The sequence below is a fragment of the Colletotrichum scovillei genome, assembly GCF_011075155.1.
Source record: "Colletotrichum scovillei strain TJNH1 chromosome Unknown Contig00009, whole genome shotgun sequence".
Lineage (NCBI taxonomy): Eukaryota > Fungi > Ascomycota > Sordariomycetes > Glomerellales > Glomerellaceae > Colletotrichum > Colletotrichum scovillei.
The window spans coordinates 5,885,891-5,909,932 of NW_023336267.1; the positions used below are offsets into that span (position 1 = coordinate 5,885,891).

The 24,042-nt window shown below is 54.4% G+C and overlaps 5 protein-coding genes across 5 annotated transcripts; 3 read left to right on the forward strand and 2 right to left on the reverse strand.

Moving 5' to 3' along the window:
- Positions 1-7,869: 7,869 nt before the first annotated feature.
- On the forward strand, positions 7,870-15,325 carry HER10_EVM0007531 (RasGEF domain-containing protein). Its single transcript, XM_035477085.1, has 2 exons — positions 7,870-9,527; positions 9,649-15,325. Exons 1-2 carry the CDS (start codon positions 9,103-9,105, stop codon positions 14,687-14,689), a joined length of 5,466 nt encoding a protein of 1,821 aa, XP_035329619.1. The 5' UTR covers positions 7,870-9,102; the 3' UTR covers positions 14,690-15,325.
- A 1,418-nt stretch (positions 15,326-16,743) lies between these two features.
- On the reverse strand, positions 16,744-18,389 carry HER10_EVM0005456 (ribosomal protein S2). The gene is made up of 3 exons (XM_035475072.1): positions 18,122-18,389; positions 17,539-17,987; positions 16,744-17,462 (listed from the first exon to the last, which is right to left on the reverse strand). Exons 1-3 carry the CDS (start codon positions 18,289-18,291, stop codon positions 17,197-17,199), a joined length of 885 nt encoding a protein of 294 aa, XP_035329353.1. The 5' UTR covers positions 18,292-18,389; the 3' UTR covers positions 16,744-17,196.
- Positions 18,390-18,709: 320 nt separating this feature from the next.
- Positions 18,710-19,732, forward strand: HER10_EVM0008094 (ribosomal protein S15; the record flags this gene model as incomplete). The annotated part of the gene is made up of 2 exons (XM_035477628.1): positions 18,710-18,755; positions 18,819-19,732. 2 exons carry the CDS (start codon positions 18,710-18,712, stop codon positions 19,730-19,732), a joined length of 960 nt encoding a protein of 319 aa, XP_035329691.1.
- A 201-nt stretch (positions 19,733-19,933) lies between these two features.
- Positions 19,934-21,193, reverse strand: HER10_EVM0006223 (V-type proton ATPase subunit D; the record flags this gene model as incomplete). Its single annotated transcript, XM_035475815.1, has 4 exons — positions 19,934-20,017; positions 20,071-20,963; positions 21,014-21,102; positions 21,162-21,193. 4 exons carry the CDS (start codon positions 21,191-21,193, stop codon positions 19,934-19,936), a joined length of 1,098 nt encoding a protein of 365 aa, XP_035329443.1.
- A 385-nt stretch (positions 21,194-21,578) lies between these two features.
- HER10_EVM0003662 (NOSIC domain-containing protein) lies at positions 21,579-23,936 on the forward strand. The gene is made up of 3 exons (XM_035473328.1): positions 21,579-21,722; positions 21,798-21,887; positions 22,031-23,936. Exons 1-3 carry the CDS (start codon positions 21,688-21,690, stop codon positions 23,751-23,753), a joined length of 1,848 nt encoding a protein of 615 aa, XP_035329118.1. The 5' UTR covers positions 21,579-21,687; the 3' UTR covers positions 23,754-23,936.
- The last annotated feature ends 106 nt before the right edge of the window (positions 23,937-24,042 follow it).

The following is a 24,042-nucleotide window of genomic DNA, read 5'->3' on the forward strand; positions in this document are numbered from 1 at the left end:
AAAGAGAGGAAGGAAACAGCTCCGCAGTGGGATGATGGAGTATGTTTCCTCCTTTGCTACACTATTGTATCGGTTCTGTCCAACGTGACTCTGAGACAATGGCGGTGAAGCTGCAAGACAGAGAGACAACGGGGCTGCCCGCGAGGCGCGCCTAATACCATCTCGCAATAGACTCAACCTTAATTTCACTCGTGCAGTCTGCAGAAGCGTGCCCCTCTTATTTTATTCACCCTCTTAAAAACTCCTCTTTCTCTGGCCCGTCTCCATCCAAATCCATCTTGTCTCTTTTCGAAAAGACCTGCATGTAATTCAGGACAAAAGTGAGGTAAGTAATTATAGTGCTCAGTGGGGCACAGGCGGGTTCCAGGTCCAGGTAGTCCACTGTCGAACACGCCTGCAATATCTAGCTTGCATATGTGATGCCGGTAAATACCTGCAATGAGCAGGCGGTTGAGACAAGGCGGACAGTGGGAACAGAGAGAGCCGCTGTCAAAGCGGGAGGGAAAGCGGGTGGATTGAGACCGGTGACCTCCCGCCATCACATTACATCGCTTGCGGTCTCTCGCGTATTACGAAGTACTCCGTAGACTCGCCAGGCTCTTGATGCCCGTGGCCCTAATAGGACGATCTGCCGAATATAGCTTCAAAGCGCATCCACTTTCGTCTCCAGCATCATCAGTCACCCGCCACTTGACTGGTATTCTTGTTTTGAGTTCATGGAGGCGGGTCTATAGTATAAACCAGCCAGCTTATTAACTCATGGGCAGCAAGGCAGTTAAAAAGCCGCGGGCAATGGGCATTGGCATATACCCTCAATCAATCCCACGGCGGCAGATTGACACATCCCCCATGCCTCAGCTCGCGTGGTCGGCTGGGCCTCTATTCACTTCCTTGTCTTGGCATTTCTTGGTGTGCCATCCCACTGCCACTGCAACCCCAGGACCAGCCAGCCCTGGGGAGTGGGAGGGGAGAACTGGGCGAACTGCCCGCCACTTTTCTGCCCATGAGTTACAACAGTCGCTTTGCTGGTGGATCTTAACCTCCAAGGCACGATGAGGTTTATTACCACACGTTCAATAAGATCTTGACAATGCTTAATCGCGTCGTTTGTTCGACAGAGTGACGAGATAACGAAAGACGGTGTGACGGGCGAGGTTGCACCGTCGCCTACACGTGCTATTACCCCGCGGCCCGCTGACACTTGGTAAACCCCCATAACCATGGCGAACAAGAGGGCGGGTGTTGCGTCTACTGCAACCACTCAGCGGAATACTCACCGGGGGCCCTATATCTCACATCTGTCACTGATATGCTATCGGAAGCAGCGTCGATGGAGCCCGAGGAGCACTGGGCGAACATATTGCCGCGCTTATTAAACCGGGCACTGGCCGAGGCACGTCCGTACGGAGAGAGCGTGTCCAAGGACAACTGAACCGATGACAAACGCGATGAGGGTATTGTTTATGGCCTGCGTACAGCGTCGCCACGCCGACGCGCCGAACCAACGCTTTGCGCCTGCGATGGTGCGTGCTCCGGTTGTTGATAGCGCTTAATGGAGCAAAACATTTGCTTGACTGATACGGAGCATTTGTGGCACCGACCCGGAAAAGGGCTCTGGCACTGCTGACGGAGAGAGGCACTGTTCGCAGGGGAGACAAGGGGCCAACCCAAGAAGCTGGGTTGGCGGAGTCTCGACCTCGTCGAGATCCGAAGAGCCTTGACAGGGTCGCCTGGTGCCGGTGGTTATTAAAGCTGGTCATAGCTGAGTTTTTTTGGGATGAGCAAGCATTGACAAGCATCGCGCACTTGGTGACCTCGGAGAGGGTTTGTTGCGTTTCCCACCATGGAAGAGGGGGGACCGAATGATTTGCTCTCGGACGATTGCTTGCCGGGGCAATCGAGATGGGGTGACACTCGTTTGCAACGTGCAGATAATCGAACAGGTCCTTGGCCCGATTTCCTAGGGTTAAAGGGGGCCAATATGTGCCAGTTGTATGACTGAAGGGGTTTGCGGCGGCATAGTACGATGGTGATGCCAAAAAATCCGGAGGGCGGACGGCATGATGGTGTCAGGCCCCCGGACGAGAGTCATTGGTCAATGCCGAGACCCTGGAGTGGGGGGTTCATCCTCGAAGGCTAGCCGGTTCGCAAAATAACAAGGTCGTTGATTATGATGGATTATGCCTTTTCATAGGCCTCCGAGGCATGTCCTGGTGGTGCCCGAACGGTGAACCCATCATCCTTATCCAGGCCGCGCGGGTTGAGAGAGCAAACGCGAGAGAGAGCGTTGAGCTGTCTATACATTGCTCCCCCATGGCGTGGACAGTGTGACTTGTGTATCGTGTTAGTCATGATTCTTTGTGGCCTGGCAACGACATCCAGGCATGGCGTTGGAAGCCGCGGAACTCCGGATCTGCAAGCCGGGCACGGCGGCCAGGACACACTTGAGATGTGACGGCCAAGAGATGGTATGAGCGATGGGAGGGTCACTAAGGTTATTAGTGAGGTTATCTGCCTTTCTCCGTTGCAGATCGCAGACAGCTTGCCAAATGATCCATTCTTTTTCGCAGACATCGCGATGAGCTCGTATCTTCTTGCCTGAATACTGCTGGATCAGGCCTACGTGGGCCAGATACGCGTGGTAAACTGATTCGGCCGAGCAAAGATGACTGCCAGACGCAGCCCAAAGATCAGCCGAACTAGAAGTCACGGTTCTCCATCGGTGCTGTATGTAGCCTGTCGATGCTTGACTCGTAAAATCGCAGCTGGAAGACATCCGGACCAGTGACTCGGGAGCCACAGTACCTAAATAGGATTACTAGAGATGCGGGTTCCAACGCTCTGGGCCCGCATGCTGTGGAATATGTATCAGTACAGATCCTCACTACTCAGGATCATACAGGCGTAGCCGTGTGCGAATGCTCATACTCCGTTTTTCGATTCCGTGGAGTCGCACTGGCGTGGATTTGTGGCCAAAGTTGGGCGTTGGGCATTGAGATCAGCAGTACAGAGCTGCTCTACCGCGAGTCACTAACAAACGATCCAGCACGGCTTGTCCGAGCCTTCCCTCAAGACCGATATAGCTGGAGGAAGAAGGAAAACAGAGCTGAAGGCTGCATTTCACGATCCACCAGAAACCGGGTGTAACATGTTCAGCATGACGGTGCGATCAGCTGACCAGCCGCCTCTTCGTTGATTCGCCTTGCTGGGTTGACTCTGGTGATTATCTTGGTGTTGTTTGCTTATTCTCCTCACTACTGTTGGAGACGAGGGGCAGGCCCAGTGGGTTCAGCACCAGAAAGACACTGTAACACGACATCCGATCATGCCATTGAGTTTTGATACGTGCTTGCAACGGATCCTTCCTTGAGTGGAGATCTATGAGGGTTTGTAGACTGCAGGCCCATCTTGGCTTCGTCCCTGAAGTCGAAAGTGCGCTTGAGAATACGGCCGCTGTCTTCTTCATCCTCATTTTCTCGTTGTTGTTGCTAGGGCACAAGCCTTTGGTGCCGCAAGCGGCGCCGTTAGCTCCCTTCAATTTGCACTTCTAGACCGAGCCACGAAACGGCTAATGGTGACTGCTAAAATAAGCCATGGAAGACGCATCGGAACCAACAAGTTTGTAGCCTGCCCGCCGTGTCCACAGCAGGTAGTCCCGACGTATACACTGTCGGTCGTCAGGTAGATAGTGTACTTCGTTCAAGGCGTTGATGGCGGACGTATCCGCATACCTCTTTCAACTTTCGAGTATCGAGTGGCGTGCAGCCCTCGCCCCTTTGGTGCCTTTCGGCGGGCGTTTGCGAAAAGTCGACTCTATCTCCCATGTCTCATCGTACTGGCTCGATGCTCAAACATTGATGGCGTTTCGCAACTGTCTTCTTTACTGTGATCCGGGCCGGACCCAAGCCTCTATCGGCCAAGACGATTACGCAGCAGAAGAGAAGAGGGACTTTCATTTCGCAGCCATATATGGAGTTCACAGGAGAGACGTTGCCAAAATGCCCTGGCAGGGACTCTGGTGCATGTCGCCGCTGGCCCCTGTAACAATTTCCGATCCTGGTCGCTGGTCATTTAACAGTGTGATATTAAAGGAACCCCAGCGGGCGGGGACGCCGCGCCTTTGATTGTCGACAGTCTCATCGTCTCCGTGAACTGCGAGTTTGCGACCGCAACGCGTATCTGCTTGTTGACTTTAAATCTTCTGCCTGGGTTCGAGGAAACCATTTTCTCGCGATGGTGGCACCGCATCATGGATCAATCTTCCAGGCGTCTTCTTTGAAGCGCGTCGTGACTAACCCCCCACCAACGTCGGCCATCCCTGCAGCTGTCTGTCTAGTGTCAGACGTGTTGGCGAAGATGGAAAACATCATGCTAGTGCTGCCATCAGTGATCTGTAGCTTTGGCAAACAAAGCAGACCCCATTCGAGACTCGTCTTTCGTCATAGCCTTGGGAAGGCGCATACGAACTATTCCTTCAGATGCGGTTGGAATAGGAGGTAACCGTTGGGAGGTGCGGACTTTTGCTACAAAAGTGCGTCAAGTTTGAAGTTTCCAACTGAACTGCACTTGTCATTGACCGAAAACCAGGGAAAAGGTTTGCTAAGCGACCCCGTTGCTGTGCGTCTGCGGGGTATTTCCGTCCCTTCTTTCGGCCTTTCCTTCGTGATGGGTGCCACGAGTATTTTAGATGGCCGACGAGGGTTCGTGCTGTGTACGGAGTATGCTGAACTCCAGTCATCAGTCCAGGGTATGGAGGGGTAATTAGTGTCCCTTTTTGCCCCGGTTACTGGACTGTTAAGAACTTGAGACGTCACGACACGATGTCTAGCTTATTCAGATTTGTCGCATCTTCCACTCTCGTCCTTGCCTCGGTTGTTGAAAGGAGAACAGACAGAGTCTGACGATGAGCAAGCTCAACGGTGTGATCTGTAAGCATCTCTTGCAGATGCGAGATGCGTGCCAACCTTCTGATGTTCTATCCTCAAGCAGGGCTTGGTTTTCCATGTGCACACAACCCTGAAGGGGACAATCGGTGTGTTCTGAAAGTCTTCTTCTGAGGCTTCGGTCTCAGGAACCAGAAGAGTCCTGCCAATCGTAGCCGGCAAAACGGGTTGCTGTGACTGACAAGGGCTGGGCGAGAAGGTGATTGGGCCGAATGGATTCACGACGGTGCTGCAGTCTGCAGAGAAACAAGTGCAGATGCAGGTGCAGAGCAACAGTGGGTGACCTACGACTACAGCGTATCCGCCAGATGTACGCAGTACGCCAGTCTCCTGTGCAATCTGGCCGGGTGGCTTCCGTTTCTGTATCTGTCCCGTTACTCCCCCCCCCTCTACGGGGTTGCGACCGAGGGTAACGAGCGTATTGGACTGATCTGAAGGCCAGCGCGGCACGGAGAATCTATCGGTAAGAGCCAACTGTGTCTTTGACGCTGTTGTGATCGTCCTGGCCAAAGAGATGGGCCAAGTCGCAAAGCTGTATACTTACTCCGTAGAGGTGGTAGCACGTTGCCGTGGGGTAGAGAAGCAATTCTGGATTTTGGAGGCATCCGTGCCATGTAGAGAATTGATTGGGACTCGGACGTGCAATTGGTCACTTTGTTCGAGGGATAAGGTCCTTGATGCTCGAATGCGTCGTTTCAATTTCAGTCCCGTTCAATCCCATAATCCCAGAACGTCAATTTGACGGGCCGCGGCAAGCACCGGAGACGAGCGCGAAGGGACCAGGGAGATAACCGGTACCTTTGTCGCGGTGCTGAGCCTTTGAAGCTAGGCGAATGGTGAGAGAGGAGAGAATAAATGGGCAGAAGCGGGAAGACGGAGTGCGGAATAGGCAACTCTGAGTCTCAGATCAGTGATGGGTTGTTGAACCCCAGTACTCCGTATGCCGGCTGAGGTTGGGGATGTTGCTGGGGTTTGGCGTCCTGGCCTTGTCTATCGCCGCCTCGCTTGTGATGTCGCCTCTTTTCGCTTCTGGGACTGATATCGGGATCCAGGAGGTTGGTTGCAGGAAATGACATCAACCGGGGGACGAGGATGCCGAAGCATGGGCCGTTGGCCATTGCGTCGATACTCAGCACAGAGTCGGGGACGCAGTACGGAGTACGGATGGTCAACGGGCGAACCGCATGCTAAGCAGGGCAAAGCAGTGACATGGCGATGACGGCAAAGAGGGCATCCGGATTCCGACAACCTAGAAAGCTTGGTGCACCAGGCCTCGGGGCCGGACACTGCGAGGTTGGACTCTGGAGGCTGGAGCTCGAGGCTCACATCGAGGGGAAACGCTCCCTGCATGGACGCTGGGGGCAAGGGAAGAGAAGGCATGATGCGCGTATGGCGGCTGTGAAAGCTGTCGTCCCGTTTCTTTTTGTCTCGCCATGCTGCGTTGGCCGCGGCCGAAGGGTGCAGGCAAGGCAGGCAAGGCAGGCAAGCTATGAAGCCAAAGCAGGGCGACTCAACTTTCGTCACATGGTGCGGTTGTGGTGAGTCTGTGGTAACTTTGTGAGGCTCTCTCGGCTGGTAATTGGATCGGCTTGGTCTCATCTCAAGTCGATCAAGTCCCGTCTCCGTTCCGTGCAGTGGTTGTCTGTAATTCGGATCCGGGATCAGACTAACCCGCGATAGAGAGCAGCGAGAGGAGAGAATGACAGAAATCAAGGTTGAAGCAACAAAACGGGCATCGATGCTGGAGCGCACAAATCGGCCATCGTGAATGCCAATTGGAAGGCGCGGCAGCCAGTAGGAAGTAACAAGCACCAGCAGCACTGTAGTCGGCAGGTTCATCGAGGTAACCTCGAGAGGGCAAGGGCGGCGCACCTGAGGTGGACTTTCACAGTTCCATGACACTCGGCCGGGTACATCGAGGACGTACACCGGGGTACGTATCTACTGTGGTGGCCCCCCTTGCAAACACAAGACTGGAACTACGGGGCTCTAACCGTGCGCGCGGTACGTCCAGGTCGCGAGCGAAAGAGAGGGAAAAAAAATCACACAACGGGTGGGCAGTCACCAGTGGCTGGCCCCTCCCCGTTGCCCTCGTTGTCGACCCCTGCTTGGTCTACCTTATAAGTACCTGCCTAGGTACTCTTCTGGATACGTACCGTTAGCTTAGTACAGATACTGGCTAGGTAGTGGTGGATGGCTGGGCCGGACCAGCCACAACACTGGAAAATGGACAAAGTGGGGTGGTGATGAGTGGTTCTTGCCAAAACCATATCAGCCCAATAGGATACGTACCTCTTGCAGGTAGGTATTTTAGCAGCTGCTAAGGGAGATTAGCGCACTGGGCCACCCAAGCAACCACGCGCACCACCTGCTCCTGCATCTTCCAGGTTGCGGTCAGTCAGCATTGCCCATCCAAAATTGTCCTCTCAAGTACGGATACCTCGCACAATCAGGTACCTGAGGTATCTCAAGCTCATTCTTGCTACCTTACTAGTACGGGCATCTTGCTGTGTCAAGGGAATGAATTCAGAACCCATTGATAGACCTAGAATAGCAGTAGAATACCAAGTTGGCAAACATCTCTGTACGAACACTTCATTAGCATTCAGTAAGGTAAGGTAGACTGAGGTGAGGTGAGGTAAGGTGCAATTGACCAACCATGCCCAGCCGGGTTCCCTGTCCTTATTCCTGGCGTCCCCTGTCCCTGATCTCCCACCTGACAGAGAGACAGACGGAAGGAACATGAACAGGGGAGTACGTACCGGTACCTTGCCTCGCGGTTCACCTGCACTCAATCAACTCCCGTCCCACGGGCCACCAACTCACTTTGACTGACTGAGCTGAGTGACTGTCTGCCCAGTGCCCATTTCCCGGTTGTGTTCCTCGCTCCCCCATCCATGATCCTGCGTCCTACCATCCTGGTCTTTTGCGGCTTGTCGTTGTTTCTCTGGTCGCTTCCTGGTTGCTGGTGGTTGTTGGTCTGGACCTGGTCTGGCCTGGCCTCTCTCTCTCTCCCAAGTCTCCTTCCGCCTTGCTTTCTTTTGTGTTTGTATCCTTCCCTACGTATCTGTACCGTTCCTTCCTCTACCTTGGGTCATTGTGTAAGGTACATACACACCGAGGTACTCTCGCTCGCCTTTCCTTCCTCTATCGTCGTTGTTGTCCATTCCTCCTTCTTTCAACCACTTACTGGCGTGTAATTACCTACCAGACGGCCACGGAGGACGGAAATACTATCTCAAATTCCTCATTCCTCCTTTCCGTTCACGAGACCTCGAATAATACACCTTGTACGAATAATCCAACACCTCAAGGCGACAGACAATCATACGAACCAGCGGCCGCTGCACGAGAACGAGCGCATCCTCCGAGTCTCCGGCCTCCTTCCTGCGATTCACGAATCACCAACTCGGCCCTGTGTTTCTGTTTGTGCGTCGAAGCGCATTCGCATTCCACCCTCTCTTCCTCGAGTCTCTTCAAGGTAGCCCGCGACCTGCCTTCGACTTTCCTATTCTCGCACAAGGTCTCAACTTTCGGTAACCTGTGGTCTTGGTCTTGGACTATGCCCGTTGGACGCTTGTGCTTGCCTCTGCGTTTCTGTCTCTATTGAGCGAACCCTGTGAGAGGTGTCTGGTTGCAAAACACTGCCGCCCTCACCACCGCCGCCGCCGCTTGCCATTGCTTCTTTATGGCGTCAAAACGTACGTTCCACTCCCACATGCACCCTGAGCTCATCTTTTTTGCCTTTTTTCCTCCGAGCGTCAGACCCGACCCAGCGTGCCACCCTGTGAGCTGAGTTGGTCCCTGGATCTCACGGACCCGCGAGGGCCCTTTACGGAATCCAGTATAGCACCACTCGAGTGTCCATGACCTCGTCCCGAGTTTGGTGCCTACCTACCTTACGTTGCCTACCTCACCTCGGGGCTTTGACACACACAAACAAACGCGCCGCTTCTTAGCCCGTCTCTTGTCTCTTTTACTACTGCCCTACTTCCCGCTCCGAGCCTCATTCCTTCCTCCACTGGGCCGCACACCAATCTAGTCCGACTGCATCTTGTTGTGTCTCGCCAGAAAGCTGACCGAATGCCTCCGCGACCAGTCACTCCAGCGAGCAACACCCGCTGCCCGCAGCTGTAATCGAATACACGCGAGACCGGCCATGGAGGCCACCGAATCGCGGTCCTCGCACGATGGACTCGCCTTCAGTGTGCGCTCTCCGCAACGCGACCAGACTCCGCGCAGCCCGCTGAGTCCCAGAAGCCCAGTCGCCCCCCGCGACTCGAGATCAGGAAGGTCGCCGAAACTCGCAACCGGAGGAAAGGAACCCCAGAGTGCCATGACTGCTGGTTCTGGAGGAAAATGGATAAACAAGATGCGCCAGCCAGGACCCTCAACAAAACCACTACTACCAGCCACAGAAAGGATATCCGAGGAGGAAAGGAATCAGGTCCCGATACGCCGCATGAGAGCTGATAGCTCTGCCGATGACAAGTTTGAAATCGCCCCCGATGGAGGCTCCGCTGGACGTGAAGGACGTCAATTCACCGTTGCCAACGTGGGCAATAACGGCCGGATATATCTGAGGTGGGTTGCTTTCATGACTGCATGCGGTGTTTGTTGATTCAGTACCGCCCACATGGGCGGGAATGCTAAGACCTCACCACAATCTTACTCGGGTTTCCGAAAACGTGCTGACAATAAACAGACCGACGGTTCGTCCTGCCAACCAGAGATACCCTCAGCCAAATTTTGTCTTTCCCATAACGCCACCTGGGACGGCCGGTCTGGATGCCTTGACCGAAAAACAGAGGCAAAAAGACGCAAGCGACCTTCACTTGAGCCAATGGACCGCCACGCCACCAACTCCTGCAACGCCTGCAACGGCTGCCACTCCCCCAACGGCGAGAAACAGTCGCTATTTTTCTGGCCACGCACCGAGACCCTCTCAACACCGACGTGCTCATTCCGACTCGACAGCTCATGACGGCGCCACTACGAGCAGGGACTCCGAAGCTGAAGGCTTCAAAATTGTCATCTCCAAGCCAGGCGATGAACGGCGCGCCAAAACTATGGAGGATCTGGATGCGCCTCACATCCCCCTCCTAGACATTGAGATTCCAAACTGGAAATTAGGCAACCCACGATTCACCGCCAGAGGCACTGCCTTCTTCAGAGGATCGAGTTACGCCCCGACAGAAGAGTTTCCCCGCTCCAGTAACGTTTCTTTCCTCCATCGGTCTCAGACCGGCGAACTTACTCCAAGAATACCTGCGTCAATAGCGTCCAAGAAGCCTAGTCCCATCTCGATTCCTCAAATACGCCTGCCGCCCATGGAACCCGCGAGACACAATGGCCCCCTCAGTCCCGCTCCCATGACAACACCTCGGCTGCCTGCAATCCGCTCAACCTACATGTCAACCCATCTGGTCATCGAACCAGCCATGTTCGATGCCCTCACCTTCAAACCGACATGCGACGACAGATCGATAGTGCGATACTCTCCGGCTACGGGTGCAGTGACAGCTGCTACCCCGCCTCGTCTCGTGGCCGAGTTCACCTCTCCAAGCTTTCTCGACTATGAACTCATCTCCGACTTCTTCCTCACGTATCGATCCTTCCTCGAGGCGGGTGATCTGCTGAAGATGGTAATGGCGCGCCTGCGATGGGCTTTGGGCCGAAACGATGAGATTGGCATGGTGGTACGAGTGCGAACTTTCGTCGCCATGCGTCATTGGATCCTCAACTACTTCATGGACGATTTCGTCATCGAATACGGCCTTCGCGTATCGTTTTGTAACCTCTTGAACGACATGGTAGACGAGCTATCAACAGACCCTCGTGGTCGCAAGGTTCAACTCAAGATCTTGGCTGAGCTGAAGAAATGTTGGCGGCGAGTGTGTGCTCAGTTTTGGGACGGACCGGAATTCGACCCTTCTCTTGGCGCCAACGTGCCGATAGCTCCTGGCGGGATTGCAGGTCACAGAAACGCCGGTCTAGATCCTTCTTTCTGGGAGAGAGAGGACGCTGTCCCACAGCTGGATGGCCTATTTGTGCCGATTCCCGAGGATAAGGAGCAGACAAGCTTCTACGCCGACGTTTCCCGAGCTGGCCATATCGCTGACTCCCAACCCATCATCGACAGACCTGCTACACCAGAGGGCCGCCATGTTCATGAGATTGACAGGCGGCTGGCGGCTTCACCTACCAGTATCGCCAGTATGGACATCATCTCCTGCTCCTTCCCGAGTAAGAACTCGAAAGGAACTCAACATGGCAACAATTCCACTTTGGGCGCTCACCCAGTGGCACCCGCCAGCTCGGCCTATTCCACCGCGGGACCAGTGGCAACGACTCCAAGAGCTCTTGTCGGAAAACGTGTACGGGCAGGGCACGGGCACAAGAGAAACGGCAGCCTTACGGACTCGCTCAGAGAACGAGAGCATAGCACCGAAAAATCGGGTCTACCGGACACCGACTTCCTCATGTCACTGCCTTTCGCTGGCAGCCTGGTTCGAGGAAACCTGATGCCTCCAGGTCAGCCGTACGTTGAAGTCATGTCGCCTAGCCTCGCCGGTGATTTCCAGCGCCATACTACGGTCTTTCAAGTGCCAGGAGAGCAGCGTAGCGCATCAGCCATGTCTGGCCAGGGCATGAAGAAGTTGATCGGCAGTGTCCGACGCGCGCTGAGCACCCGAGGACAGGGCGTTTCTCCCACCCAGGGTAACTTCATCAACATCTCTCCCATAGGCCCGCGCGGGGCTACGACCAACCGATTGCCGGGAACCGCCATAGTCCCCCAGGCTAGGCGGCAACAGAACGGAATTCGGCCTCCTGTGCGTATAGATCTTCTCGGCGCGGAGGTTGTGGAGGACTTCAAGAAGGCTGTTCGAGAAGACGCAGCCGCTGAGGCCGCGGACGAGGCCGCAAGACGCGGACATCTAGATCCCACCGCTGCCGCTCTACATAGGGCAGTATCCGAACAAGATTTCGACTATTCGGCTGTTCCTAAAGTTTCATCTTTCGGCAGCATCCCGGAGGATGACGTACTGAGGCCGCTTAGCGACATGGCCATCACTACCGGCAGCAAGTCTATCGTCATCGTAGATGACACAATCCAATTTTCTCTGCCAGCAATGCATGGAGCGTTGCCCGCGACTGAGTCTGTGGAGGCTTTTGCTGACACCTTTCTGCCAGGCGGTGCGGATCCAACGCCGCCAAACACACCACCAGGCCATGCAATGGGCACACCTCGACGGTCGTCTTACTTGCTTAACCAACATGTTGTCAGACCGTCCATCTCGGTAGACCCACTGCCTCCCTTTGTGCCTGACTTGACAACTCTAGGCAACAATCAAAGCACTCGCCCTTCCATGGATACCGATCGTCCTTTGTCGGAGTTCATCGCGCCTTCTTCCAGCCGTCCTACTTTGTTAAGGTCAACGAAAAAGCACATTCGGCAAAAGTCAAGTAGGACAAATAGATCCCTCGACTCAGCCGTCGTCCACCGGCGCACTACCTCGTTTGGAAGTACCTTCAATCCGCGCTCAACAGTCAAGAGCTTCGACGCGACCACGTACACTGAAGGCTCCGTCGCTGACGAGGATGAGCCGAGCCCCGTGCCTCAGCCACTCCGGATTTTGAGAAGACGACCAGGCGGAGACCTGCGCGCATTCAACAACGGGGGTGACGGAGATGCCTTGCCCTTGCGTAAGTCGCGGTCGGCAGGCTCCCTCACAACCTACTCTGAATCCATGCGAAGCTCCTATTTGCAGAGCCCCAAGCATGATTCTAGTGCGTTCGTTGATGTCGTGTCGAGCGAGTTCTCCCACCGAGGAGACGCCGATAATTTTTCCCTGGGCGCAATGGCTGAGCCATCGGCAAAAAGACAACTCTCGCTCTTCAGTACTCACTCGTCTAAGCCCATCATGCGTCCTTCATTTGAAGCTGAGGCGCAGAAGCTCGCCCAAATTCCCGACGATGAAGACGATGGTGGCGTAGAATCAGCCTTGGCCAAGTTGGAAGGCAAGTATGAGAAGAAATCTTTCAAATTGTCCATGGAGCCCACAAATGCTCCTCTCCAAGGTGTCGATACTGTGATGGATCTTAAAGGTGAACCCGCTGAGGCGCAAAAGCAAGAAAAGAAAGGACATCGTCACTTGCATGTTCTTCCTGTGGACGCCGCCGCCGTGGCCCAACAAGAAGAGGGATCAGAGCCCCGCTCCAGCTTTCTCGACGTTCCCAATGGACCTCGAACCGATGCGAGTTCTTTCCTATCAGACAACTCGGCAGGCTCGTATTGCTCCATTCCTCTTCTTGAAAGAGGTTTGGCAGACGATGGCCAGAGCAAGGCATCCGCGCGGGAATGGACCAACATGTCTGTTCTTCAAGACCCCGAGGAAGAAATTTCACCAGCAGTGACTCCTCGCCCAATGTTCGAGGGATCATCTCACACATCTTCGTACGAGTTCGTCCGAAAGACGGAGAGCCTGGAAAAGATCAAGTCGGGCGATTCCCCGCCTAGCGAGCAGTCATTCTTGGACGACGATAGTGATGGAGAAGACTTTGGTTCTGACCTTTCGTCCGAGCTGTCAGCCGAGATCGTCGAGCCCGAAGAGTTTGCCATGAATCAAACACAACCTCTTCCGGACCGCAACGCTCACCGCAGTGCATCCATTCTGGAGTTCGATCCTCGACCCTTGAGAGAGTCGGCCATGGGTCCTTCAGACAGCCGAGAACCTCCGTCGCCACCAATGACGCTTGTCCAAGCCCTCCAGATGTCACCTGAGGCCGTCCTGGTTCCCGAGCTTCACGAACATCAGGTGTATCAGCAAAAGCCCCTACCGCCGACTCCCGACACCACTCCGGGGGCGAATCAGCCCAACTCGCCACTTGATCCTACCGGCACCAGAGAAGCACTGCGCGGGCAGCCAAAGTACACTGAACGCGAAAGAGAATCGTCCTTGAGATTCTCTGTCCACCTACCGTTCACGCTTGCATTCGACTCGGAGATTCTAGCTCAACAGTTCACGCTGATCGAAAAGGATGCTCTTAATGAGATTGACTGGAAGGAGCTCATCGATATGGGTTGGAAGAATGCTACCAACAACGACTCTCGGTCCTGGGTTGATTTCCTTCGCAACACGGATGCTCATGGCGTTGAGGTCGTCATTGCGCGCTTCAACATCATGGTGAAGTGGGCATGCAGCGAGATCGTGCTGACGCAAAATATTGAGGAGAGAGCACGATGCATCATCAAGTATATCCACATTGCTGCTCACTGCCGCCGATACCGCAACTTTGCGACCATGAGTCAGATCGCCATCGCCCTGACTTCGATGGAGATATCTCGGCTTACAAACACCTGGGCCATGGTACCGCCTTACGATATGCAGACTCTGCGGGAGTTGGAAACTCTCATCTCCCCTACCCGCAACTTTTACAACTTGCGTGCCGAGATGGAAGTTGGCTCTGACACAGGCTGCATTCCATTCGTAGGCATCTACACCCACGACCTTCTCTTCAACGCTCAAAGACCCTCGGAGATTGCTAGCTCCCCAACCACTGCACCGCTGGTTAACTTTGAGAGGTGTAGGTACGCCGCGACCATTGTCAAGACACTGTTGAGGCTGCTCGAGGCTAGCACACTCTACGAATTCCAACCGGTTGAGGGCATCACCGAGAGGTGTCTCTGGATGAGTGCTCTAAGCGATGAAGAGATTCGCAAGCACTCTCATCGTCTGGAGTAAGCCAGCTATTGGCATCCTTCAAGGCGCGTAATTACAAACAAACAAACCCGGCAAAAGCCAGTACGACTGCTTCGGGTTTGGACCCTCAGACAACACCCCTGCATTATACGTGCGCCCTGCACGCGACCTTCGCTCACGCCCCAGTCTCCTTTCTCTCACATCATCATACGTGACGAACGCGTATCCCGACTACATCACTCATTCGATGCTCATTTTGGCCATCGTCATTTTTCACATCGCCCTGCTTTGGTTTCAAAGCAGTGGCCATATACCCTGTACTGATAATTACCATATGATATCACCAGAACCTTATTTAAGGCTCAGCAACTGGAGGGGGGAAGGGGGGGAGGAAGAAAGAATAGGCCAGGGATGGCCGAGCATTGCACATAGATAGCGATGGTCTATACCCCTTACTTTGCGTCATTTAAGCGAGCGAGCGACCATATCAACTAGGACAAGGAGTTGAGGGGGAGGAACAAGGGGATCTTTTTAACCGGTAGGGAAAGGACATTTTGAGTGTCCTGGGCTCGAGGTTTTCTCGGGCAACGTTCAATACCCCTTTTGCATGTTGGACTCCGGCTCGAGGAGGCGAGCTGATCAAACAAACATTCAGATTCTTCAAAACCTTGTGCACCCATCTTTGACTCTGATATGATGTCTATGCATACGTACGTGAGAACGGAAGCTTCGTTGTGAAGTACCTAGAGCAACACCTGGCTGGCTTCGAAAGGGCTAACCTAATCGACGTAGCACTACTAGACACCTTACCCAACAGAAAGTGGACCGGATTCGCGACTTGCTGCGGGTATGTCATGTACCTCCGGTGATGAGGGAGGCCAGTAGGACAGCCACCTGTCACTGTGCTCCTGTTTCAATCTTGACAACTGAAATCAGTTTTGGGAGAGATAGTGCCGCTACTCTTCTCGTGGCTCACTTGGTGTGTGTTTGCTGGCATCTGTCCCTTGATAAGCTCAATCAGCCTTTCCAAGAACTGGATAATCATTGAGCGAGCTCATTCATTAGATTTTGGTCCAAGTTTTTAGTGGCTAGGTTTGATAGGGTACAATAGGGTCAAGCACAAATGCCAATTTCTAAGTCGAGCCTTCTCTCCCATCCTGGCGGATCGGTTACGGTACCTTGAGTACTATTCTACCTTCTGAGTGCTCCAGAAGGGTGGTGTAGCAAAGTTTGGGCTGACGTCTTGACCGAGACGACTGGGAATCCCCAATCTCACTTGGGATACATCCAGGTAAGTCAGAATAGGTATTGAGAATTGTATAAGTCCAGCGACACCGAGTAATACAGAAGATAGTCTTTGCTAGATTTCTCAGGTTTCATATTTAAGGCAAGAAGGCGAGAACCCGGTGCGAAATTATCTCCTTTATCTGGCTCCTTCTCTACGCTGCTGCGTAGCAGATGAATCGCTCACTTATATCAAAAGATGCTGATCTTCCTACGGACTCAAGGGATTCGCTGCTTGAACGATATACATTGATGGGATAATATGTATAATGAAGTCCTCCCACTTCATCGGTTTTTTGAGCCGTCTGCTCAATACCAGCCTAACTGGATTGCTCACCTTTTCTTTTTTACTTCTATTTTGGACCCTTTCAGTAAAGAAGAGACAAAGGCGGGTCAATCACTGACGGCTACTCAGTGTCGCGTCATTCGGTAACTTTCTCTTCTCGTTCTTGTTTGAGATTGGCCTCTGTCAATGATCCCACTTTGCTGGTCGAGGAAATAGGAATCAAAGGGGTGAAAGCAACCTTGAATACGCAGCGGCTGGATCGAGCATAATCGGAGGATCCGATTGTATCAGGATCTCGCCCCTCTGGCTGATTGGGCGCCACATTGAAGATGTTGGACGGCTTTGGCAACTTATGGCCTTGGTCAGATATGAGGACAGCAGAGGTGGAAGGCGCTAGAAAGATGACGATTCCTTGAGAGAGAACAGGCGATAAGTACGGCATGTCACTGGGTTAGGAAGATAGGGGCGGCAAGGAGTAAGGCCAAGTCACGAAGACGCAAGGCGAATCAAAGGTTGAGGGACCAACGGGGTTGTGGTATTTCAAGTCCTCAAAACATTTCATGATTTTTTCGACCAGAAGCTTTCAACGGAAAGCAAGCAGAAGAAGAGCGGGATAACGATTAAGTCCACCCCTTTTGGCCACACAGGGCTTTCCCTCTCCCCAAAACGACATCACAAACAATTGGTGGTTTGCCGACTATTTCACAATGTTTTTTGGTTCGAGTATCTTTCCCTCATTAGTGCAGACCAAGTTGACCCTTTCCCTTTTTTGCCCCCAAGATTGCTACCAGCGATCATAAAAGAAAAAAACTCCGCCAGAGTCTTTTATCTACCATTCCATGACCATTTGCTGTTCCGCCGTTTTGTGGATATCTTTCGCACACCGTGCTTCGATGACCGGTGCGTTTGTAGGTTGATGTGTTTGGGGGAATCCTCTCGTTTTGTATGTCATGCCGACACCTGAATGACGAAAGGGAGTTTACCAGGAAGACTCCTTGGGGGCAGCAGCGGCAGCGTCGCCGGCAGCGGCCCAGTCACCGGTGGGAGCGGCGCCAGCGGCAGCCCACTCATCACCAGCACCGTCCCAGTTGGCACCAGCCTGAGCACCGGTGAAGCCGGGAGCCTGGGCGTCCCAGTCGCCGGTGGCGGGGAAGCCGGACTCAATGGCGGCAACACCCTCCTCCTCAACGCCGGGGAGCTTCTCCTCCTCGACCTTCTCCTCGGCCTCAGCCTCGGGGTCGCGGTCTGTTACGCGTGTTAGTTCTCATTTGTTCGATATCTCCCTAGAGCTTCGCTGGAGGGGGAGAGGAGTTCCACATACAGAAGTACAGATCGACCATGGTGTCCCAGGGGGTCTCGCGGTTGTAGATGGTGCCGCGGAGGCGGAGGACCTCACGGGCGAGCATCCACCAGACGAGACCGATGGAGTGACGACCCTTGTTGTTGGTGGGGATGGCAACGTCGACGTACTCGGTGGGGGAGTCGGTGTCGCAGAGGGCGATGACGGGGATGTTGACGTAGGAAGCCTCCTTGATGGCCTGGGCATCGGTACGGGGGTCGGTGACGATGATGAGGCGGGGCTCCTTGAAAGAGCGGGTGATGTAGTTGGTGAAGGAACCGGGGGTGAAGCGACCGGCAATGGCGACGGCGCCGGTGTGGGCGGCGAACTTGAGGACGGCACGCTGACCGTAGGGACGGGCAGAGATGACGCAAATGTCAGCTGGGTTGTCGACGGCGGCGATGATGCGGGCGGCGAGGACAATCTTCTCCCTGGAGGCGCAAAAAGTCAGCGATTTTTGCGCTGGCGCAAATTGAGGAGCGCAACAGAGGTTCCCTTGGTGATTTCGTGTTCTCGAAATTCCCCAAGGGAAAGCCCTCTCCAACGCGTCGCTTTCTTTGCTTACCAGGTCTTGCCAACGTTGATCACGTTGACACCGTCGGCACGGGTCTTCCACAGGTAGGGCTCCATGTGAACCTGGAGGTTCTTGCTTCCCAGGTGGGCTTGAGCTGCAAGCAGCATCTCAATGTCCTGGGAAGTGGCATTGAAGATCGAGGGGAGGTTAGCGGGAGCCATCTTGGGCGATTTCGGTCTTTCTTCCACGGGGAGACGGTGTCGAACGGTGGTGGTGCGGAAAGGGAAGAAAGTCAAGATTTCGCGATCCTCAAAAAAAGTTCGCCCAGTTGTGCGTCTCGAATTCGTGGGTGAGTGGGCAGCTCCTGCCTCTAGCAAAGCCCTCGCTAGGCCCTTGTGGCCCAAGCGTCTTCGAGGTCCCGCCATAGTACGTACCTGGCGAGACTTGAAGCTCACGTGACGAGCAGCGAAGCCGCTAGTCTTCCTTGGGCGGCGTCTCCACTCCCAGGGGATGCGCAGCGGAGGACGAACGGGCCGGACGCCATTGGAGTGCTGCACTCCAGATATGGGACCAGAGTCTAGGAAATTTTATGGTTCCCAATTGTCGATGATCGCGCGTTGAAGGGAAACTGCTGCCGCTATGCCTCCCAGATTACAGAGCCTGCAACGGCTAGGCACCGCTAGCCGTAAGCTTCAGGTTTATTCTGAGGGATACAAGAAGCAATTGAAAAGCTAATTGACTGTGATAGTGTGCCTACGCCCAGCTATCAGACCGACCCCGAGCTTCCTCCCCGTCATCCAGACCGCGAACCTTTCCCAGCGCGAGAAGAAGCGCAAAGCGAAGCAAGACCCGTACAAACACCAACAGGCGCTACAACGCAAAGCTGCCAACCAGAAGAGACAGAGTGAGATCCAGGCGGAAAAGGATGCGAGCTGGGGCGACCCGATCCACGGCATTCCGACTCCTTTCGTGGAGTCATTCGACTCAGCCGGCCAGGCGCCCACAACGAAGCCCGTCAAGGACGACAATGGAAACATCATCTCCGATCCTCGCCCTCTGCCAACTTCGCCGGGGCTCCTCAACCACCTCGTCGACGAGAAGGAGCTTCAAGCAGTGATAGACAAGGCGTACATTTTGACGAAACCTGTAAAGTCGGAAATTAGGGAGCTCGCAGACCCTGCTATGGAGGCACTGGCGGACAAGAAGCATGAGCTGGTTCACGCCAAGGCAGTAGAGGCTCTGAAGCGTATCCTGTCTATGGACAATGCCAACTCCAAGATCCTTCTCCACACCAACATCAAGAGATGTGTCGAGGAGTTTGGCCGACACAACACCGACAAGTTTCTGACCAAGAAGCCTAAGTCTGCTCTCGTGGATCCCAACGCTCCCAAGCCGCCAATTCGGGGCGGCCCCGACACTGGCAGCTCGGAGGTGCAGGTTGCCATCCTGACCGCCAAGATCAGGAAGCTCTCGCACGAGCTGTCACAGAACCGTGGTTACAAGGACAAGCACAACAAGAGGAACTTGAGAGTCCTGTGCCACAGGCGGCAAAAGCTTCTCAAGTACATGGAGCGCAGTGAGAGGGGAAGCGGGCGGTGGACGCATCTGCTCGAGAAGCTGGGTCTGTCACCAGCGACCTACAAGGAGCAGATCAGCTTCTAGGGCGGGCTAGAAGCGGGAAAAGGGAGACACGTGTAAAACTCAGACTTGTAATTGTCCTCTATGTACACTATAGCGATCGGTAAAGATGCTGATCTCCACGTCATGAACCTGAGCTCCCTCCTTGCGCCATTGTGACCTGCCATTAAACGATGAAACTGGTATTCTACAAAACTAACAGAACAGGACTGCCAAACATTAAACTCAGAACACGCTGATGTAGTTGCCGATCCGGTCTTTCTGGTTCTGGGCTATGCACTCTGCAATCCAGGTGATGTTACGGATTTCCTGCTTGTCATTAGCTTCGTCCGGGTCACGTTCAGGGGTCTGGTGGTTATTACCTGCTCACGGAGTCTCACCCACGCGTACACAATAGCGAAAGTGAACTGCTGAGTGAATGCGCTCTTGGAGATCTCCATCTCTTTTTGGTAAAACATATCCTCCAGGCTCTTGCCGTCGGAGCTTGAGCCACCGCCCTGGTTGCCTGGGCCAGACGGGCCGCCGCCGAGACCAGCTGCCTCGAAGAAGCTCTTGTAGTCACCAACACCGTCAACTGCAAGACGGACACCCTCAAAGTCTTCCGCTCTAGAGAGCATGAGGGTTCCCTCCGGGTACAGCTTACCAAAGCTGGGGTACAACTTCTTGCGGTCATTCTTGTTAAGCTCGGTGCCGAAGGAGTTGAGCGTGATGTTGATCGCACGGCGGTCGGCCTCAAACTCTAGGATCTCTGACATAACCTCAGCTGTCGGCGAGCCTGCCATATCAGGATGGGTGTTGACAAAGTTATGGAAGTCCTCCAAGTAATTCTTGTACAGCGTGTTTCGGACAATCTCGATGTTGAGCTCGTCGAGATCCTGGTGGCTAAGACTGCCCTTGAAGTAGGCGGCAAGCGGGGTCTCGATCAAGACACTGTTGTAAAGCTCCTCGATATTCGTCGCAACACACAGGACTGGCATCGTCTCGAACCAACCGAGGGGATGGCATCTCTCGAGAAGCTCGCGGGTGTCTCGTTCGTGAAGGGTGCCGGTAATCAGCAGGGCAACGTTGTCGATCATGTAACCGTAGGTGAGGTAGTCCATGAACTGGGCAAGAGAGCCGACAGCATTGGCGCGAACATAGCGGAACTCGGAGACAAGTTTATCGGTGGTCTTCGCGGCGAGAGCTGACGTCGAGGGGTTGGGAGGGAGGTTGCCGAGGAAGTCGCCGTACGCAGGGCCGAGTTGCAACTTGAGATCTAGGACCGTATTAGATGTGCATCGCACAGGGGCATATAGAAACACTCACCATCGATGGTCTCACACTGCGTCAGGTTGGCATAGTTGGAGCCGGTAAGAAGGCCGTTCCTGTATCCACGAACGATGCCCTCAATGTAGCTGCACCATGTTAGCCGCAGCCCATGAACCCTATCATCCATCATAAACCCAACACTCACCCGCTGTTGACGTTGAAAAATAGTCCCTCCATCTTGGCTATATTGTGGATTGTTTGGTTCGAAGGCGACTGGGAGTGGTGACGCCGGTCTTGTGGAGGCGCAAACGGAGACAGCTGTGGTCGTTGACTTTAGAACGCTCGCTCTCACTCTCTGCCAAACCAAATCACTGCACGGCAGCTCCAAGGTCCCAGCAAGGCCGACCAAGTCCACCTTCCTTACCTAAGGCATTACGAGTTAGCAGCGCACAGGCCACTGGAGGCGGTTTTCCTCGGCGAAACAGATTTTACGCGCTCCGGGCCATCCCACTTGCCAATTGGTGTGTGGGGTGGGACCCGCCCAAAGGCTCTGCAGCCATCGAAAAAAAATTGGTGGAGCTTGGTTTGGTTCAGAAAAAAAATATTTCCAAACCATCAATCCGCTCGCTGGAAACCTGCCTCCGCCGACAACAACATATACACCCACGTGCGGAGGATTTCACCCGAGGGACCAATTTGGCCAGATTTGAAGAGCATCGACGGTTTTCACAATGTCTCTCTTCGTTCTCGCCGAAACGCCGGCAGGGTAGGTTTCCATTTGGAAAAGAACCAGAAGGGGAAAAAATAGCGGCAGCAATTGAAAAGCTAACACGAGAAATAGCTACGGTCTGTTCAAGGCTGCCGACAAGAAGCTTCTCAAGCGCGATGAGCTCACCACTGGACCGACCTCTTCGGAGCAGATCAACGAGATGTAAGTCGCGCTCCCACAATCGACAATTGCAGCCAGTCTTCAAGAGTGTCACGCAGCTGCGCATACGCGTGCGAGCAAACCTGTTTTCTCGGCTGTGATTAGATCACTGTGTTTGAGAACAATCGAGGCTGACTATTGGAAAGGCTCAAGTTGAAGTCATTCGTCAAGTTCGATAGCTCCGCCGTCGCCGTCGAGGAAGCCGCCGGTCTCAAGGAGGGTCGTGTCCCGCCAATGCTCGCCAACCTGCTCAAGGAGATCAAGGACGAGAAGAAGGCCACCCTTGCCGTTGCCGACCTGAAGCTCGGTACCGCCATTGGCAAGCTCCCCGACTTGGATATCAAGGCCGTCTCCGATGCTGCCTCCCAGGACCTGTTCCGTGCCGTTCGCGAGAACCTTTCTTCCCTCATTCCTGGTCTCAGCACCGAGACCATGGACCGCATGGCCCTTGGTCTGTCGCACTCCATTTCGCGACACAAGCTCAAGTTCTCCGCCGACAAGGTCGACGCCATGGTTGTCCAGGCTATCAAGTTGGTCGACGATCTCGACAAGGAGCTGAACGTCTACGCCATGCGCACCAAGGAATGGTACGGCTGGCACTTCCCCGAGCTTGCCAAGATTCTCAACGACAACCTGGTCTACGCCCGTCTTGTTGTTGCCGTTGGCATGCGCCAGGACTTCGCCGAGACCGACCTCTCCGATATCCTTCCCGAGGAGCTTGAGGGCCCTGTCAAGACTGCTGCTGAGATTTCCATGGGGACTGAGATGACCCCTGAAGATTTGGAGAACATCCAACTGTTGGCTCAGCAGGTCATCACATACTCCGAGTACCGCACTTCCCTCTCCACCTACCTCGAGACCCGCATGCGCGCTCTCGCCCCCAACTTGACTGCTCTCGTTGGCTACCTCGTTGGTGCGCGCTTGATCGCCCACGCTGGCTCCCTCATTGCCCTCGCCAAGGCCCCCTCCTCCACCATCCAGATCTACGGTGCTGAGAAGGCGCTTTTCCGTGCTCTCAAGACCAAGCACGACACACCCAAGTACGGTATCATCTACCACTCCTCCCTCGTTGGCCAGGCCACTGGCAAGAACAAGGGCAAGATTGCCCGTTCCCTCGCCGCCAAGACTGCCCTTGGTCTGCGTGTTGACGCTCTCGGCGACACCGAGAACCAGGACGATGAGGAGGAGCGCAGCATCCTCGGCCTTACCAGCCGCATCAAGCTTGAGAACCTCCTCCGCAAGTTGGAGGGCAAGCCTCTCCTCCCCAAGGGTGTTGGTGTCGGCCCTGACGGCCAGCTCACCGCCCCCGGTGGCTTCAGCCTGAAGGAGTCCCGCAAGTACAACGCCGATGCCGACGGTGTCGAGACCGAGGTCAACGGCAAGTCCAAGAAGCTCATCCAGGTCGTCGATGAGGAGATGAAGGACGCCGAGAGCGAAGACGAGGACGCCGAGATGAACGACGCTAGCGAAGAAGAGAAGAAGAGCAAAAAGGACAAGAAGAAGGAAAAGAAGGAGAAGAAGCGCGTCTCCATCGCCGCGGTCGAGACTCCCGTCAAGGAGAGCAAGGCTGTCAAGGGCACACCGGCGAAGCTGAGCGAAAAGGACTACGAGCGTTTCGCTGAGGCCGCTGGCATCAGCGTGTCCAAGTTCAAGCGCAAGTTCGAGCGTGGTGATGTTCAGCTCGGCGAGGACGGCACGCCCGTCGTCTTCAGCAAGAAGGAGTTGAAGAAGCTCAAGAAGGCCGAGGACGAGGTCGAAGAGACGCCCGTCAAGGCTACCGACAGCACCAAGAAGAAGCGCAAGCACGAAGATGATGAGACGCCCAAGAAGGAGAAGAAGCTGAAGAAGAAGCGCAGCTCCCTTGCTTAGGAAGCTAAGCGGCGTCGCATTTCTTATTCATAGACGGCACTTGGGCCTCATGTGCATAAACATATTGTGTTCAATGCGCTGTATGATACCTCGATCTCTCTGGCCGGCGTTTTGGGATGGACCTGGGGGGTTTTCATGGTCTGATCATTGGATGGGCATAGTTTCTCTTTTACTACTGGCAGGAAAAGTGCAATGTAATTGCTTGTTGAGTTTGACTACTGCTCCCTCGCTGTCGAATGTGATCTGCCATCCATCCACTGCCTCAACTCCCTCTACTTTGCTTTTCACA

Excerpts from the sequence above, each read along its gene's own strand:
- HER10_EVM0007531 (XM_035477085.1), top strand. The coding sequence starts at position 9,103 with ATGGAGGCCACCGAATCGCGGTCCTCGCACGATGGACTCGCCTTCAGT. Across the intron at positions 9,528-9,648 it reads AACGGCCGGATATATCTGAG|ACCGACGGTTCGTCCTGCCA; the intron begins GTGGGTTGCTTT and ends GACAATAAACAG.
- HER10_EVM0003662 (XM_035473328.1), top strand. The coding sequence starts at position 21,688 with ATGTCTCTCTTCGTTCTCGCCGAAACGCCGGCAGG. Across the intron at positions 21,723-21,797 it reads CTCGCCGAAACGCCGGCAGG|CTACGGTCTGTTCAAGGCTG; the intron begins GTAGGTTTCCAT and ends CACGAGAAATAG. Across the intron at positions 21,888-22,030 it reads TCGGAGCAGATCAACGAGAT|GCTCAAGTTGAAGTCATTCG; the intron begins GTAAGTCGCGCT and ends ACTATTGGAAAG.
- HER10_EVM0005456 (XM_035475072.1), bottom strand. The coding sequence starts at position 18,291 with ATGGCTCCCGCTAACCTCCCCTCGATCTTCAATGCCACTTCCCAGGAC. Across the intron at positions 17,988-18,121 it reads ATCAACGTTGGCAAGACCTG|GGAGAAGATTGTCCTCGCCG; the intron begins GTAAGCAAAGAA and ends TTGCGCCTCCAG. Across the intron at positions 17,463-17,538 it reads CATGGTCGATCTGTACTTCT|ACCGCGACCCCGAGGCTGAG; the intron begins GTATGTGGAACT and ends CACGCGTAACAG.